We start from the raw sequence: 13,324 nt of genomic DNA, 5'->3' as shown, positions 1-13,324 counted from the left end.
GGTATTGTCTTTTTGTCCTTCTTATAGTTGGATTTTCTTTTAAGTTCTTAGGCTTACTTTTGTGTGTGTGTGCTTAGCTTTTATATTTGCTTTTTCTAACTTTTAAAAAATAATCATTTAAAACATAGCCGTCCTGAGCTAGTTACAGGTTCCGTGATGGTCCTGTTTATGCAGTAGATATTGATGAACATCTCTCCAGTACCAGAAATGTTCTGTTAGGAATATTCTTAGGTAGAATGGCCCACCTGAATGAGGGAGGTAAGATCTGTGCTCCTGGCCGGGCATGGTGGCTCACGCCAGTAATCCCAGCACTTTGGGAGGCTGAGGAGGGTGGTTCACTGAGGTCGGGAATTCAAGACCAGCCTAAGAAACCCCGTTTCTACTAAAGATACAAAAAATTAGCCAGGCATGGTGGCGCGTGCCTGTAATTCCAGCTATTTGGGAGGCTGAGGCAGGAGAATCGCTTGAACCCAGATGACGGAGGTTGTGGTGAGCTGAGATCGCACCATTGAATTGTAGCCTGGGCAAAGAGTGAAAATCCATCTCAAAAAAAAAAAAAAAAAAAAAAAAAGATTTGTGCTCCTAAGAAAGCAGGGGGCTGGGGTGTTCATCTCAAGGTAGCCTCACTTGATGACTTGGTGGCATTCTGGGATTTGAGTGATCCTGCAAATGTGCAGTCCCCAAACATATCCCCTTCCCCAGATGCCTTAAATTCTACTATTGGTGCTATGTTCCTTTGAATATAAAATCTTAGAGAAAGTGGGTGCCTTTTCCCTCAGACAGAAGAAGTCTGGGCAGAGAAAGCCCCTCGAGGTTCCTACTCCCTTCTATCACCTAAAGCAATTGGACTCACTCACTGTCAGACCTCTGACAATCTTTATGGTTCTACGTGAAATCTTAAAATAGAGCACTAAAATATAAAACAGGTAAAAGTTTTTAAAACCATTTTCATCACAGATAATACTATATGTACATAGTAATACACTTAAACAGTGCAAAAAGGCTTATAAGGAAAAGTCACTTGTTCCAAACCTTCAATTCTTCTCTCATAAGTATCTTTCCAGAAAAATCTCAAGCATATATAAGCACACACGTGCATACACGTGTGTATAGAGATATCTGTGCTTCGTTGCTTGTTTTGCTTATATTTTAGTTATTCATCTTAACAGCCACATAGTGTTCCACTGTGTATGGATATGCAAATAAAGACAAGGTGATTTGGACATCCCTCGATGCAGGCTACTGCCTAAAAGCAGAAGTTTGCCTTCCCAACCCAGATATTTCCTTTTTACCGCCTACCAGTGGGAGCAAAATCTGTTTTAAAATGTAGCCGGTAAGGAGAAGCCTCAGTTTCCATTAATTAGAGGTAGGGGCCTCCTCCAGAACTGAGGAGAGAATGAAACCAGATGACCTTTGAGGTTCCTTCCGGATCAAAGATTCTACAATCCCAAGAAGTCAAAGGAGCATCACACATTTTCCAAATCTGTCTTGTCTTTCAAAGTCTGGTCCACAGGCCACCACATCTTACCATGAGGATCCCAGACCCACCCCAGGGGAAAAAGATTGTTCTCTCCTTTGAAGACCCATAAGAAAATTGTCCTTTTAAAGAAATGCATCTGGTGAAGATGTGGAACCACAGGAACTCTTTGTTTCGGTGGGGAATGCAAAATGGTACAGCCCCTTTGGAGGACAGTTTGCAGGTTAGTTTCTTGCAAAATGAAACATACTTTTACTGCACAATCCAGCAGTTGTGCTCCTTGGTATTTATCAAAATGATTTGAAAACTTATGTTTACATAAAAACCTGCACACAGCCAGGCATGATGGCTCATGCTTGTTAATCCCAGCACTTTGGGAGGCTGAGGTGGGCAGATCATTTGAGGTTTGAGACCAGCCTGGCCAACATGGGGAAACCCCTTCTCTACTAAAATACAAAAATTAGCCAGGTGTGATAGTGTTCACCTGTAATCCCACCTACTCAGGAAGCTGAGGCAGGAGAGTCACTGGAACCCAGGAGGCGGAGGTTGCAGTGAGCTGAGATTGCGGCACTGCACTCCAGCCTGGGAGACACAGCAAGACTCCATCTTCAAACAAAACCACAAAAAAGCCCTGCACAGAATGTTTCACCACCTTCATTCATAATTGCCAGAACTTGAAAGCAACCAAGATGTCCTTCAGAAGGTGACAGTAGGTGACTAAACTGTCCTATGCCAAGAGGTTGGAATATTACTCAGTGCTAAAAAGAAATATGCTGTTGATGCCATGAAAAGACGCGGAGGAGACTCAAATGCATTTTACTAAGTGAAAGACACCAATCTGAAAAGACTGTGTCTAGGTATGATTCCAACTTTATATGACATCCTAGAAAAGGCAAAAAGGAAGGTACAGTAAGGTCAGTGGTTGCCAGGGGTTGGGGAAAGTCAGGGGAGGATGAACAGGCAGAGCACATAGTTTTTTTGGACAATGAAAATACCGACCATCCGTGACACTATAATGGTAGGTGTCTGTCATCATACATTTGTCCAAAGCCATAGGATGTACATCACTAATGCTGTAATGTAAACCACGGACTTCAGGGGATAATGATATGTCATGTAGGTTGATCAATCAGCAAATGCACCACTCTGGTGGCGGGATGTCAATAGTGGGGGTGGCTGTACATGTGTGAACACAGGAGGTACATGAGAAATCGCTGTACTGTCCCCTCAATTTTGATGTGAACCTAAAACTGTTCCAGAAAAAAATAAAGTCCTTTTAGGAAAAAGCATGTGAACGTTTTTTCAGTGGCACTGATCACCTTCCACCTCGCAGTGGAGTTGTTTGGATGCAGAATTTATTTCTTCCCTGGTATGCGAGCTCCTAGAGAGGAAGTGCGTGTGTCCCTTGCTTTATTAAATGTTTGGCAAGTGAACATAGGAAGAAGCAACTGGATAGAAACAAAAGATATAAATAATCACATGGAAAAACAGCTTTTCTAGAAATTAAGATACAACTATTCAATTTTTAAAAAATCGGCTGAGTGCAGTTGCTCCCGCCTGTAAGCCCAGAACTTTGGGAGGCCAAGGCACGTGGATCATCCAAGGTAAGGCGATCAAGATCAGCCTGGCCAACATGGCAAAACCCTGTCTCTACTAAAAAAAATACAAAAATTAGCCGGGCATAGTAGTGGGAGCCTGTAGTCCCAGCTACTTGGGAGGCTGAGGCAGGGAGAATTGCATGAACCCAGGAGGAGGAGGTTGCGTGAGCCAAGATCAGGCCACTGCACTCCAGCCTGGGTGACAGAATGAGACTTTGTTAAAAAAAAAAAAAAATCAACAGCCCCAACCCAGTATCAACAGTCTGATTTATGTGTTGAACTGAATTTCTCTCAAATGCATATATTGAAGTTGTAAGCCGCAGTACCTGAGAATGTGACTTTATTTGGAAACAGGGCTGTTACAGATGTGTTTCGTTAAGATGAGGTCATTAGGCTGGGCTTAATCTGCCTGGCGTCCTTAGAAAAAGGGGAAAATTCAAATACAGAGAGGATGCCATCTGAAGATGAAGGCAGAGACTGGGGCTGACTCTTCTGCAAGCCAGTGAATGCCAAAGCTCCTCAGCAGCCAGCAGAAGGCAAGGGCAAGGCCTTCCTCACATCCTCAAAGGAACCAACTCTGCATCTTGAACTCACACTCCTAAACTCCAGCTCTGCGACAGCTTCTGTTGCTGATCCCGCCCCGTGTGTGGTACTGACTGACGGCAGCCTCAGCAAAGTGCCACCTATGGGGGCCTCTGTGTTGTGGGCGAGGGCGGGGACCTGGCTGAGTTTTCTGGAAAACAGCCCTGCAATACCCTCATCAGACCCACCAACTTTTCACTCCCTCAGACACAGCATTCACTTTGAGAAATAACTCTAAAGTTTTTTTGTTTTACTTTGTGGAATACTACTCAGCCAAAAAAAGGGAAAAAAGGAACATGTTACTGATATGTACAACTTGGATAACCCTCCAGGAAATTATGCTGAGTGAAAAAAAATCCCCTAAGGCTACATACAAATTTATTCCATTTATATAACTTTTTTTTTTTTAACAGTCTCACTCTGTCACACAGGCTAGAGTGCGGTGGCTCAATTTCAGCTCACTGCAACCTCTACCTCCCAGGTTCAACTGATTCTCTTGCGTTAGCTTCCTAAGTAGCTGGGACTACAGGTGCGCACCACCACACCAAGCTAATTTTTGTATTTTTAGTAGAGACAGGGTTTTGCCATGTTGGCCAGGCTGGTCTTGAACTCCTGACCTCAAGTGATTCACCTGCCTCAGTCTCCCAAAGTGCTGGGATTATAGGCGTGAGCCACTGTGCCCGGGTGCATTTAGGTATCAGTTTTGAAGTGAAAAAAAAAAAAAAGACAGAAATGGAGATTAGAATAGTAGTTGCCAGGGGTTAGATGTGGGAGGGAGGTGGGTAACGGGAGAAAAACCTGTGGTCACAGAGCTGTGGTTTATCTTGGTGGATCCCCAAATTTACACGTGACAAGATTGCATAAGAACTAAGTATACACACACATGAATAGTTGTGCACACACAGAGTACAGGTAACACTGTGGGAGATGTGGATAAGATTGGCTAATTGTGTCAATGTCAATATCCTAGTTGTGATATTGTCCTGTAGTTTCGCAAGGTGTTATTGTTGCGGGAAACTGGATAAAGAATACATGGAGTCTGTATTCTTTCTTTCTCTTTCTTTCTTCCTTCCTTCCTTCCTTCCTTTCTTTCTTTCTTTCTTTCTTTCTTTCTTTCTTTCTTTCTTTCTCTCTCTCTCTCTCTCTCTCTCTCTCTTTCTTTCTTTCTTTCTTTCTTTCTTTCTTTCTTTCTTTTTTTTCTTTCTTTCTTTTTTTGAGACAGGGTCTCACTCTGTTATCCAGGCTGGGGTGCAGTGTCACAATTGTGGCTCACTGCAGCCTCAACCTCAACCTCAACCTCAAGTGATCCTCCCACCTCAGCCTCCTGAGTAGCTGAGACCACAGGTGTGTGACCCCATGCCAAGCTAATTTTTAAATTTTTTGTAGAGATTAGGTCTCATCATGTTGCCCAGGCTTGTATTTATTTCTTACAAGTATATTTAAGCTTACAATTATATTCAAATTTAAAATTTTAATTAAAAAAATTACTCTGAGGCTGGGTGCGGTGGCTCACGCCTGTAATCCCAGCACTTTGCGAGGCAGAGGCAGATGGATCTGAAGTCAGCAGTTCAAGAGCAGCCTAGCCAAAATGGCAAAACCGTGTCTCTACTAAAAGTACAAAAAGTAGCTGGGTGTGGTGGCACACTCCTGCAGTCTCAGCTGCTTGGGAAGCTAAGGCAAGAGAATCCTTGAGCCCAGGAGGTGGAGGTTGCAGTGAGCTGAGATTGTCCCATTGCACCCCAGTGTAGGTGACAGAGCGAGACTGTCTCAAAAAATAAATAAACCATACAAAGATGTTCATAGTAGCCTTGCTGAGAATAGGAAAAAATTGGAAATAACCTAAACTACTCACAGTAGGAATGAGCTAAATAATTCCAGGGAATACTGTGAACAATGCCAAGTCTGTGGACTGAGTATAACTAAACGGCTGTGGATGACTTCGCATTAAACAAAATGGCACAAGATATCATAGCAGGTTCTTGCTGAGCCATTCAGAGGGATGGAGGTCATTTAGAGGTTCAAGTCCACTGGAGTCTTCTTTTTTTCATTTAATATTAGTTCACTTCCAAATAAAATAAGGAAAGGAAATCATGCCCAGTCCTGAGCCTTACCATCCTTGCGACTGAAGAATCGTCCTTCCTTTTGTCTCCAGCAGGTGGCAGACATGTTCCAGGGATGGATCCTGCTGTCTCTGCAGATGGTCCAGCCGCTCCCAACAGCAGGTGGGGCTCTAAGCATCCATCCTGTCTGCTCAAGGAACCCAGGCATCAGAACTGCTCTCTCGCAAGTCCATTGCAAGAAGGCAGTTGTCTGGCCACGAGAGGGTTAACAGTCCACATTCCAGAGCAAGGGAAAAGGAGGCTGGAGGGTCACAGACAAGGAGAGGGGGTGTGGAGGGCCAGCTTCTCACAACACTATCGGCTCTGCTGGGAGAGATAGATCACCCCCAACAATGGCCACAGCTGTTTTCATTTGCCCTGAAGGAAACTGACTTAGGAAGCAGGTATCAGAGAGGGCCCTTCCTGAGGGGGCTTCTGTCTGGCTTGTAAAACTGTCAGAGCAGCTGCATTCATGTGTCAGGTGATGGATGATGGAAAGGACAACAGTCAGCTGCAGATGGACACAGCCACTTGCAAGTTGAGGCAGGTGGCAAAGGCCTTGCAGAGGCTCTGCAGGTGGGGCGTACTGATTCATTCATTGCCCAGTTAAAATACCAGGAGGATCTGGGCAGCCTCTTCCCAGGAGCTGCTCATCCTCAAAGAATCTGTCTTCAATGAAAGCTTCCTCCTGCCCTCCTTTCTATTCTTGCACCTCAGGCGTGAACCTTTCTCCCCACTGCCTCTACCTGCCCCCGGGTCCTGTGCCCCTCATCCTATGCAGAGCCAAGTTTCTCTTAGCTGCTTTGTGACTGGTTGGTCCTGGGGTGGCTTCATGGAACACAACCTGTGGTATGCACCAATGAAGATTCCCATATAGGACCAGAAACTGTTTTTGAAAAATGTAACCGGATGGAAGGCGAGAAAAAAAAATGTCAGCACTAAAAAATGCTGGCCATAGCTTTTGCTAAGGAAAGGAATTTGGTGTTATCTGCTCGCACCCACAGCCTGGCTGGGAAATGACTGTCTTCAGCCCATCCCCCTGTGAGCCACAGTGAGGGTCCTGGCTTGGAAGTGCCTGTCATGCCTGTCGCGGTGCACAGGATCCCTGAGGAGCGTGAGCTGGGATTTCCTCTGTGAGCCACATCACGGGAGCCTGAGTGACCAGCACATCCTCCACTCGTAACCAGAGTCCTGTCCCCTCTCCCAAGTGGCCACCCTTGCTCTGGCCCTCTAGTTCTCTCTCTTGCCTTCCAGAAAATGCCAAGAGAGAGGCTTCCTTGGTCAGGACAGTCAGTGCTGAGACTTGTGGAGTTGGGACCAATGGGATTTCTTAAAAAGCATCTTTCTGCCTCTGGCTGGGTCTATGGGGGTCAAACAGACACCCTGTGGGCCATTTGTTGGTGGGGTGGCAAATGAACTTGGCTTGTTTTGAGAATGCCTGAGGGCCCAGGGACAATTAAAAGCCGGAGCTCATTTTGATATCTGAAAACCACAGCCACCAGCACGTGGGAGGTGCTGGAGAGCAGGCTTGGGCCAAGCCTCACACGCCCCCTCTCTCTGGGTCACCTGGGAGTGCCAGCAGCAATTTGGAAGTTTGCTGAGCTAGAGGAGAAGTCTTTAGGGAGGGTTTGCCCTGAGCACACCCCTTTCCCTCCCCCCGGGGCTGAGGGAAACAGGGGACCAGCCCTGCCCCAGCCTGTCCTCATTGGCTGGCATGAGGCAGAGGGGGGCTTTAAAAAGGCAACCGTGTCTCGGCTGGGGACCAGAGCCTGTGCTACTGGAAGGCTGCGTGCCCTCCTCTGGCTGGCACCATGCAGCTCCCTCTAGCCCTATGTCTCATCTGCCTGCTGGTGCACGCAGCCTTCTGTGTGGTGGAGGCCCAGGGGTGGCAGGCCTTCAAGAACGATGCCACGGAAATCATCCCTGAGCTGGGAGAGTACCCCGAGCCTCCACCAGAGCTGGAGAACAACAAGACCATGAACCGGGCGGAGAACGGAGGGCGGCCTCCCCACCACCCTTTTGAGACCAAAGGTATGGGGTGGAGGAGAGAATTCCTAGTAAAAGGGTCCTGGGGAGGTTTTAGAAACTTCTCTTTGGGAGGCTTTGAAGACTGGGGTAGACCCAGTGAAGACTGCTGGCCTCTGCCAGCACTGGTGGAAGAACAGTTTTGACTGGAGGCGGGGGAAGGATGGCTCTGGTGCAGCCTTTGAATTCAGGTGCAGGGGCATGAGGCCAGGTGGAGTCTGTCAGTGAGAGTCCAGGGCAGGGAGGAGGCTGGGGTGGTGAGGGTATGGCATCAGGGCATCAGAACAGGCTCAGGGGCTCAAAAAAGAAAAGGTTTCAAAGAATCTCCTCCTGGGAATATAGGAACCACGTTCAACTGCTGGTACCATTGGGGAGGGAACAAGGTGAGGGAGCCTCCCATCCACAGAGCAGCAACTGTGGGGTGCCAGACACTCTATGCTGCCTGTGGCTGTCCCCACCACACAGGAATCCCAGGAGGTGAACCCCCAGCTCAAAGGGAAAGAAACAGGTTCCAGGCACTCAGTAACTTGGTAGTGAGGAGAAGAACTTGGTTTGATTCAACTGCAAGACAGCCCTGGTGTGCAGGTGTGCTGGGGACAGATCCCCACAAAGCAGTGGGGAGGAAGGCCAGAGAGGCACCCCTGCAGTGTGCATTGCCCATGGCCTGCCCAGGGAGCTGGCATTTGAAGGAATGGGCATTGTCGGCACAGGTTTAGCCCCTGACATGGGTGCAGCAGTGTCCAGGTCCTAGAGGGCACACAGCATCCTCTGTGCCGGAGTAGGCACATCTGTCCTCAGTGGCCAGCCCAGTCCCAGCCTTGCCTCATTCCAGGGGAGGGAGAAGGAAAGGAGAACCCTGACAGGTTCCTGTCAGGCCTGCACAGAGAAGCCCAGTTGACAGTGTGCACATTTGCTTCTACGGTTGGCAGGAATCACGGGGCTGTGGGTGGGGACAGGAGTGACACTTCAGACCAAGGGCTTCACTGCCCTCTGGCCATTATCCAGGTGGCAGAGAAGCCCACTGCCCAGGCTCCTGCACCCCAGCCTTCTCTGCCTCACAACATGTTGGGGTTATGGGGTGCTAAAAAGGGCCACCACAGGGGAGGCCAGCCAGGACCCTGTGCCTTTGAAATGGAGGGCAAAGGTGCCTCCTCCCACAGCCCCCCTTCTAGGCAAGGTCAGCTGGCCTCCAGTGACTGCCTGAAGGGCTGTAGGGAACCCAAACACAAGCTGTCCACCTTGCTGGGCTTCCCTGAGGCGCCACGGCCCCGAGGAAGCCACATGCTCAAAACAAAGTCACAATCTGCAGAGGAAGTGACTGACCTAAGGGCACTATTCTTGGAAAGCCCCAAAATGCCCCCTTCCCTGGGCAAAGGCCCCCCCAGTACACATCCCAGCCCTACAAAGGTGAGGGTGCAAACCAGAAAGCAACCCCAGACGATGGCAGTGGCCACATCTCCCCTGCTGTGCTTGCTCTTCAGAGTGGGGGTAGGGTGGGAGTGGCCTTCTCTGCCCCCTCTCTGGTTTGGTCTGAAGACTATTTTTGATTCTTTCATGTCACATCGGAACTATCCCCATGAAACCTCTGGGGGTGGACTGGTACTCACACAAGGACCAGCTATTTAAAAAGCTCCCACCCAAGTCCACAGTAGGAGACATGGTCAAGGTGTTCTCAGGGGATCAGGCCATTCCTCCAAACCCAATCTCCGCCCGCCCAGGGAGTATCACCATGAGGTGCCCATTCAAATAACACAGAACAAGAAATGTGCCCAGCAGACAGCTGGGTGAATGTATGTGGCTGCTGCACCTGTAGGTTTTGGTCAGAGTTGAGGCCTCTACTAGAGCAAAAAGCAGCCCTCAGCTCTGTCCCCCAGCCCAGCCTCCCACCAGTGCTCGAACGCACAGCCTCCACTCTTATGGGAGCCAAAAGGTGCTGCGACCCCAGGAAGTGAAGTCTGGATCACACAGCCCTGTCTTTTGGGCACGTTCTTTTCTGTGGCTGGGCCTCAGTATTCTTACTGATAACGAGAGGGTTGGACACTGTGCCTTTGATTCCTTTCAAGTCTAATGAATTCCTATCCTGATCACCTCCCCTTCTGTCACCTCCACAGCAGCTGCCCTGATTTATTACCTTCAATTAACCTCTACTCCTTTCTTCATCTCCTGTTCACCTCCCCCCAAGTGGCTGGGAAAGGAATTTGGGAAAAGCCAGAGCCAGGCAGAAGGTGTGGCGAGTACTTACTTACCCTGCCCAGGCCAGGGTCCCTGCGGCATAAGTGTGGCTTAAATCATAAGAGGACCCGTAGGAGAGAAATAATAATAATACATAATAACAGCTGATGCTTCCAGCTGTGTGTGCCAAATGGCATTCTCTGCATTGCGTGCCTAATGGATTAACTCACAATGCTTGGGGCAGCCCATTTTACAGACTGGAAGAGAGAGGTTAAGGAACTTGCCCAAGATGCCACCTGCAGTGAGCGATAGCCCTGGTGTTTGCACCCCAGCAGCCATTTGGCTCTGAGGAGACAGGGTGCGCAGGAGAGCTTTCCACCAGCTCTAGAGGATCTGGGACCTTCCTGCAATAGGTGTTCAGGGGCAAAAACCTCTGGAGACCGGGAGAGGCGGGCTTTGCAAAAGCAGGGCTGGGGTGGAGGGGGCCAGGACGGGCCAGAGCTGTGGTGGCCGCGTGGGCGGCCACCCTCACGCGTGTCTCTCTCCGCAGACGTGTCCGAGTACAGCTGCCGCGAGCTGCACTTCACCCGCTACGTGACCGACGGGCCGTGCCGCAGCGCCAAGCCGGTCACCGAGCTGGTGTGCTCCGGCCAGTGCGGCCCCGCGCGCCTGCTGCCCAACGCCATCGGACGTGGCAAATGGTGGCGCCCGAGCGGGCCTGACTTTCGCTGCATCCCCGACCGCTACCGCGCACAGCGCGTGCAGCTGCTGTGTCCCGGCGGTGCGGCCCCACGCGCGCGCAAGGTGCGCCTGGTGGCCTCGTGCAAGTGCAAGCGCCTCACCCGCTTCCACAACCAGTCGGAGCTCAAGGACTTCGGGCCCGAGGCAGCGAGGCCGCAGAAGGGCCGGAAGCCGCGCCCCCGCGCCCGGGGCGCCAAAGCCAACCAGGCTGAGCTGGAGAACGCCTACTAGAGTCCACCCACACCCCACCCCGCGGCAGGCGCCCCGGCCCTGCGCCCCATATTTCTGTCCTCCACGCGTGGTTCGATTGTTTATATTTCATTGTAAATGCCTGCAACCCAGGGCAGGGGGCCCAGACCTTCCAGGCCCTGCAGCATCCCGGGCACCAGCAAGGCTCACCTCAGCCGGTGGTGATAGGGGAGGGAGTTGAGAGTCACAGACACTGAGCCACGCCGCCCCGCCTCCGGGGTCGCCTACCTTTGCTGGTCCCACTTCAGAGGAGGCAGAAATGGAAGTGTTTTCACAGCCCTGGGGGTTTAAGGGAGCCGTGTGGGAGTGTGACAAGTCCAGGGACCGGTTAAGAAAGTTGGATAAGATTCCCCCTGCACCTCACTGCCCATCAGAAAGCCTGTGGCTGCCCAGAGCACAAGACTAGGGGCATCTGTAGATGTGGTTTCTAGTCCTGTCTCTGCCACTAACTTGCTGTGTGACCTTGAACTCCACAATTCTCTTTCAGGACCTCAATTTCCACTTTGTAAAATGAGGGTGGAGGTGGGTTTAGGATCTCGAGGATTCTACTGGTGTATGGTTCCAAGCACTCCAGTGCCTTTTGAATGGGCAGAGATGAGAGAGAGAGAGAGAGAATACATGAATGAGGTTGCATTGACTCAATGCCAATGTCACTTCCAGAATTCTGAGTTGTGATGCTCTCATCTGACAGCCAAAGATGAGAAACAAACAGGAAAAAGAAAGAGTAAAGAGTCTATTTCTGGCTGACATATTTCTGGCTGACAAACCCCTGGAAGAAGCTAAGTTGCTTCCCAGCCTGGCCTCCCAGATGTTTGGCTATCTCCACCCCTCCATCTCAAAGGAATAACATCATCCACTGGGGCAGAGAAGGAGAGGGTCCTGAAGGTGGTGGGAGGGATAGAAACCACATCCCTCACCGACTTCCCAAAGAGCAGCATCCCTGCCCCGACCCACAGCCATTTCTTAAAGTCACCTCCGAAGAGAAGTTCAAGGTCCCACAACACTAGTCTAGCAGGCCCGAGAGAGCAGCCACCACACACTCCCAGACCAGCCACCTTCTGCCCACCGCTCACAGACACATTTCTGCCTAGAAAACAGCTTCTTCCTCCTCTTACATGTGATAGCATTTCTTACACTAAAAGAATATTATGGGGAGAAAGATCACAAGTGCTGTACATATGCTGAGTGGCTGCAGAGCGTAATAGCTGCCACCCAAAAATCTTTTTTAAAATCATTTCCAGACAACCTCTTACTTTCCATGTAGTTTTTGTTTTTTTTAAAAAAATGTTTTAAACAGAAGCAGATGCCATACGAAAGCCTGCAGGACTGGTCGTTTCTTACAATCCTTCCACGTGGGACTTGTCCACAAGAATGAAAGTCGTGGTTTTTAAAGAGTTAAGTTACATATTTATTTTCTCACTTAAGTTATTTATGCAAAAGTTTTTCTTGCAGAGAATGGCAATGTTAATATTGCTTATGAAATAACAGTCTGTTCTTCCAGTCCAGAGACATTGTTAATAAAGGCAATGAATCATGACCGAACGATGTGGTCTCATTTTGTTGACCACACGCGATACCATTTATGTCAAAGTTGACACCCTTCTGTCGGTCACTAGGGCTCAAGCCTTGGACACAGCTTTGACGGCTCTCTGGTGGCCCTTGTGGCAATTATGTCTTCCTTTGAAAAGTCATGTTTGTCCCTTCCTTTACAAACCCAGACCTCATTTCTTCACCCAGGGCATTGTCATAACCTCAGCCTTGTCTCCTTTTACAGCCTGCCCTCCATGCTGGCTTCCAAAAATGCTGTTCTCATTGTATCACTCCCCTGCTCAAGAGCCTTCAATAGCTCTCCCTTGCCCAGGATCAGGTGCGGGTTTCCCAGTCTGACATGGGAGGCCGTTCCTGCTTGACTCCCACCTCCTACTCTGCCAAGCTTCCTACCAACTCCAAATGGTCGTGCAGGTCCCTGCTTCCTAAGTTTGCCATCTACACTGAGCACCCCAATAACTAATCCCCTTTCTTTAGGATTCATGTTGTCACCTCTTCCCCCCATGTTGCAGAGTAGTCCATCTCCCACGATCCTCTCTCCTCCGAGGTTCCAGCCCCTTTTGTCCACACCACTACTCTGGTTCCCAATTCTGTTTTCCATTTGACAATCATTCATGGAGGACCAGCCTGGCCAAGCCCTGCTTAGTAGAGGCATAGATAACAGGAAGCCAAGTACAATTCAGGACCAGCTCAAAGGGAGTTTCGTCTTAGTTCCAAGTGTGGATTTTATGCCTCCCGGGTGAAAATGTAGGATCTTCAAAAGCAGGGCCAACGTCCTGTACTTCTCTCAAAGTCTCACCTCTCCAGGGTGTCTAATAATGCTGGATGCTAGC

General features: G+C 49.5%; 1 protein-coding gene across 1 annotated transcript; it reads left to right on the top strand.

Annotated features, from left to right (window-relative positions):
- Window positions 1-7,520: 7,520 nt before the first annotated feature.
- Window positions 7,521-11,665, top strand: SOST (sclerostin). Its single transcript, XM_078372572.1, has 2 exons — window positions 7,521-7,787; window positions 10,504-11,665. Exons 1-2 carry the CDS (start codon window positions 7,568-7,570, stop codon window positions 10,923-10,925), a joined length of 642 nt encoding a protein of 213 aa, XP_078228698.1. The 5' UTR covers window positions 7,521-7,567; the 3' UTR covers window positions 10,926-11,665.
- Window positions 11,666-13,324: the final 1,659 nt, after the last annotated feature.

This window comes from Callithrix jacchus, chromosome 5 (assembly GCF_049354715.1).
Source record: "Callithrix jacchus isolate 240 chromosome 5, calJac240_pri, whole genome shotgun sequence".
NCBI classification, from domain to species: Eukaryota; Metazoa; Chordata; class Mammalia; order Primates; family Cebidae; genus Callithrix; species Callithrix jacchus.
This window is presented reverse-complemented; position numbering and strand designations above follow the sequence as displayed.

Bases quoted from the DNA above. Each gene is read 5' to 3' on its own strand.
- SOST (XM_078372572.1), top strand. From the start codon at position 7,568: ATGCAGCTCCCTCTAGCCCTATGTCTCATCTGCCTGCTGGTGCACGCA. The intron at 7,788-10,503 runs GTATGGGGTGGA...CTCTCTCCGCAG, and splicing joins CCACCCTTTTGAGACCAAAG to ACGTGTCCGAGTACAGCTGC.